Source organism: Oratosquilla oratoria, chromosome 15 (assembly GCF_046742065.1).
Source record: "Oratosquilla oratoria isolate Oo_2021 chromosome 15, ASM4674206v1, whole genome shotgun sequence".
Classification (NCBI taxonomy): Eukaryota; Metazoa; Arthropoda; class Malacostraca; order Stomatopoda; family Squillidae; genus Oratosquilla; species Oratosquilla oratoria.
In genome coordinates this window covers 7,728,653-7,733,652 of record NC_134791.1, presented here as the reverse complement: position 1 = coordinate 7,733,652, position 5,000 = coordinate 7,728,653, and the positions used below count along the sequence as shown (strand labels likewise).

At 38.1% G+C, this 5,000-nt stretch overlaps 1 protein-coding gene across 1 annotated transcript in view; it reads left to right on the top strand.

The window, feature by feature from the left end:
- Window positions 1–5,000, top strand: part of LOC143032997 (hemicentin-2-like) — a 74,366-nt gene that overhangs the window by 25,058 nt on the left and 44,308 nt on the right. Inside the window, exon 2 of the mRNA XM_076198192.1 lies at window positions 3,254–3,534. Within this exon, the coding sequence (XP_076054307.1) occupies window positions 3,254–3,534 (281 nt within the window). The remainder of the gene's footprint in view (window positions 1–3,253; window positions 3,535–5,000) is intronic.

The following is a 5,000-nucleotide window of genomic DNA, read 5'->3' as shown; positions in this document are numbered from 1 at the left end:
TAATAATAATAATAACAATAATAATAATAATAACAGTAATAAATTAAAAAGAACTGGAAATTGGTGAGGAGCTCCTTCTGCTCAAAATAAATAAATAGATAAATAAATCAACAAATAAATAAAAAAGAAAATGTGAATTGGTGTACAGCCTATCCCCCCAAACAAAGCAAACCTCCCCCCTCTCTCTCCCCCCTCCCCCTCCCCCTCCTACACCCCCTCCCCCTCCCACGCCCCCTCCCCCCTCCTCCCCCTCCTCCTCCTCCCCCCGCATCCCCTCCCCCTACCCCCTTCCCCCCAACGCCCCTAAATGGAAATGTGCCTCAAGCCTGTGACTAATGGAAATTTTGACTAAAGATTGATCTCACGAGGGCGGGCCTGTCTCAGACACGCTACAGCCACGTCCCAGACACATTGTGCCTTACCTCACCGAAGACACAGGCACACCCTTGCACCATGCGAAGGACACAGAGACACTATGTGGCTGAGTTTCTTACACCATACTGAAGACACGTTGGATATTTTTTCATTATGTGTCTTAGACACCGCATACTGAAGGCACAGCTCTGTACTAAGTGTCTTAGATATTTACACCCTACTAAAGGTACAGATCACAATCGTGCACCGCGGTGACTAAGACACACCACACTTAAGACACATGTGTCTTAGATACTTACACCACAATGAAGACACAAAATATAGTCTACTAAAGGTACAAATCACAATCGTGCACCGCGGTGACTAAGACACACCACACTTAAGACACATGTGTCTTAGATACTTACAACACAATGAAGACACAATTATAGTCTTGTGCCACGTGTCTTATATATTGAAACCACAGTGAAGGCACAAATTACAGCCTTACCATGCTCACTAAGGCACACCACACTTAAGACACATGTGTCTTAAATACGTCACATTGAGGACACATTCAAAATTTCCTCTCTGAAAGGTCTATGGGGCAATATGGGGACTGTTACCGGCCACCTTGAAGCTACGGACAAAAGAAATAGAGAGAGAGAGAGAGAGAGAGAGAGAGAGAGAGAGAGAGAGAGAGAGAGAGAGAGAGAGAGAGAGAGAGAGAGAGAGGAGAGATAGAGGGAGGAGAGAGAGAGAGAGGGTAGGGAGAGAGAGAGAGAGAGAGAGAGAGAGAGAGAGAGGAGAGAGGGAGAGAGGGAGAGAGAGAGAGAGAGAGAGAGAGAGAGAGAGAGAGAGAGAGAGAGAGAGAGAGAGAGAGAGAGAGAGAGAGAGAGAGAGAGAGAGAGAGAGAGAGAGAGAGAGAGAGAGAGAGAGAGAGAGAGGAGAGAGAGGAGAGAGAGAGAGAGAGAGAGAGAGAGAGAGAGAGAGAGAGAGAGAGAGAGAGAGAGAGGGGGGGGGGGAGAGAGAGAGATAGAGAGCGAGAAAGAGAAAGAGATAGAGAGAAAGAGAAATAGAGAGAGAATAATTAAAGAAATAAACTAACTCAAGGCCTATACGAGATACATGAAAACTTTCCCGTGGAATTTTGTTTACAAAAAAAGGAGAAGAAGAAGAAGAAGAAGAATAGGAAGAGGAAGAAGAAGAAGAGGAAGAAGAAGAAGAAGACGAAGAAGAAGAAAAAGAAAGAGGAAGAAGACGAAGAAAGAGAGAGGAGGAAGAAGAAAAGGAAGAAGAAGAAAAAGAAGAGGAAGAAGAAGAGGAGGAAGAAGAAAAAGAAGAGGAAGAAGAAGAGGAAGAAGAAAAAGAAAGAGGAAGAAGAAGAAGAAGAAGGAGAAGAAGAGGAGGAAGAAGAAAAAGAAGAGGAAGAAGAAGAGGAAGAAGAAAAAGAAGAGGAAGAAGAAGAGGAAGAAGAAAAAGAAAGAGGAAGAAGAGGAAGAAGAGAAAGAAGAAGAAAAAGAAGAGGAAGAAGAAGAGGAAGAAGAAAAAGAAGAGGAAGAAGAAGAGGAAGAAGAAAAAGAAAGAGGAAGAAGAGGAAGAAGAAGAAGAAGAAGAAAGAGGAATGACACCAATGAACTCTTCCTGTGAGTGAGCCAAGTGTCAGCCACAGGAAGTCATCAAAGTTGGGAACCCACATCATTCATTCTTATTCTTATTTTCGTTTTCTTTCTTTTCCCCCGTTTTCTTTTCAAGGCTTTTCTCAGAAGAGAAATTCATTTTTTTTTTCTTTGACAATTCAGTTCCCAAGGGATTGTATTTTTTATTTATTTATTTGTTTGTTTGTAAGTTTATTAATCTATATATGTTTATTTATTTATCTATCTATTTATTTATTTATTTATTTATTTTTGTCTTTTCACTGGAAATGTTGCAGTGAATTCTTCATGATTATATTTTCCCTCCACAAACAGATAAATGAATATAAGACTAAATAGATAAGAAATAAATTAATAAATGTAATAAATTAAAAATAATAGAATAAAGTAAAATAGAAATATGAAGTCATACATCTATATTTTTCAATTTTGTTTTCAGCGGCTTTATCATGAATCACGTTACCATCTACTGCTTTGATTACTGATTTTCTCCACATTTTATCTCCTATTATCTCAAATGGAACTTTCCCTGTTCTATCTAGGCCCATTGTTTATTAAAACAAAATGTATTTTGTCTTTTCGGCGTTTTCATTGTGTATCAAATTATCTTCCACTACAGTGCTAACTGGTTTGCCCATATTGCATCCTTCATGATTTCGCAAAAAAAAAAAAAAAAAAAAAAGTGCTGTTGCTCATCCCCCTCAATAAATAAATGAATAAATAAATAAAATAAATAAATATCCATCGAATGACAAGACACTAAATTGCTTACTGGTTTGCCCTTATAGTATCCTTCATGATTTCACACACACACACACACACACACACACACACACACACACACACACACACACACACACACACACACACACACACACACACACACACACGCACACGCACACACACACGTAAAAAAATAGGTGGTGTTGTTCAGCTCATCCCCCCTAAAAAAAAAGTAATAATAATAATAATAATAATAATAATAATAATAATAATAATAATAATAATAATAATAATAATAATAATAATAATAATAATAATAATAATAATAATAATAATAATCAATATACATCGAATGACAAGTGACTACATTGCTTACTGGTTTGCCCTTATTGTATTCTTCATGATATAAAAAAAAATGTGGAATAAAAATTCCATTACATTGCTTACTGGTGTGCCCTTACTGCATCCTTCATACTGTTGCCTAAACCAACCTCATGACCTTTGTCGTTGTTCTCCAGGTGCCATCGAAGTCCCCATGTTCATTTCTCGCCCTTCTCCAAGACCTTCCTCGGCTCAAAAATCCCCCAAGGACTTCGGGACCACGGGGGCGGCCCCTAGCGAGGACCCGTCCTTCATCCTCGGGGGGAAGGCTGGGGTGGTGGCATTCACCCCTCCCCCGGGGTTCATGGACAACAGTCTGGTGCCAGACTTTGCCAACACCACTGAAACCAACGTCACGGTCCTCCGAGGAAGAACGGCACATCTCCATTGTCACGTTCTCAACCTTGGGACCAAATCGGTGAGTAGTTGGTGTCGTGAGTTTCACCGTTCACAGTTCACTGGTGATTCTGTGGTTATGGAATAGAGGCGCTGGTGAATGGGTGCTGTGAACTTTGCTTATAGCTGTGTGTTCTTAAATATAGAAAATTATATTGTTCCAATCATCAAAAAAGTAAGAATATGAATATATATATATATATATATATATATATATATACACATGTATGTATGTGTATATATATATGTGTATAATATATATATACATATATATGTATGAATGTATAAATATACAGTATGTATATATATATATATATATATATATATATATATATGTATGTATGAATGTATATATATACAGTATGCATATATATATATATATATATATACTGTATATATATATACATATATATATATATATAATAGATAAAATAAGAATAAATAAACAAGAACATATAAACAATTGAATAAATAGATAACAGATAATTAACCAATAAATAGAAAATAATAAGACAAACTAGTAAATAGAATATAAATGAATAAAGAAATGGAGAAATAGATTAACAAATAGATAAATAATTGAACGATGAAAAATCAGTATAACAGTTATCAAACGATGTTATTCGATACACCTTTACGGACCCGAGTCACACAACAATATTTTATACTAATAGATTACCTTCTCTACTATCTTCCTTAAATATCTCCTCTACTATTTGTATGACTTCACTCCGTTTTCTTATCGACCCTAATTCCCGTTTTCTTCGCAATCCTAATTCCCGTTTTGTTTGCGACCCTAATTCCCGTTTTCTTTGCGACCGCAATTACAATTTTCTTCTCAATTCTAATTTCCGTTTTCTTCGCCACCCAAATTCCCGTTTTCTTTGCGACCCTAATTCCCGTTTCCTTTGCGGCCCTAATTCCCGTTTTCTTCGCAACCCTAATTCCGTTTTTCTTCTCAATACTAATTCCCGCTTTCTTTGGGACCCTAATTTCCGTTTTCTTCGCAACCCAAATTCCCGTTTTCTTTGCGACCCTAATTCCCGTTTCCTTTGCGGCCCTAATTCCCGTTTTCTTTGCAACCCTAATTCCGTTTTTCTTCTCAATACCAATTCCGCTTTCTTTGGGACCCTAATTTCCGTTTTCTTCGCAACCCAAATTCCCGTTTTCTTTGCGACCCTAATTCCCGTTTCCTTTGCGGCCCTAATTCCCGTTTTCTTTGCAACCCTAATTCCGTTTTTCTTCTCAATACCAATTCCCGTTTTCTTTGCGACCCTAATTTCCGTTTTCTTTGAGACCCTAATTCCCGTTTTCTTTGCGACCCCAATTCCCGTTTTCTTTGCGATCCTAATTTCCGTTTTCTTCGTAACAGTCCATTAGGAAATGGAGCAGAAGGCGACAAAATGCCATTTCTGGCAAGCCAAAGAATCCTAATTGCCTTAAAACAGTGTCTCATCGCCTCTTTTGGCATCCTGCCTCCCCCTCTCC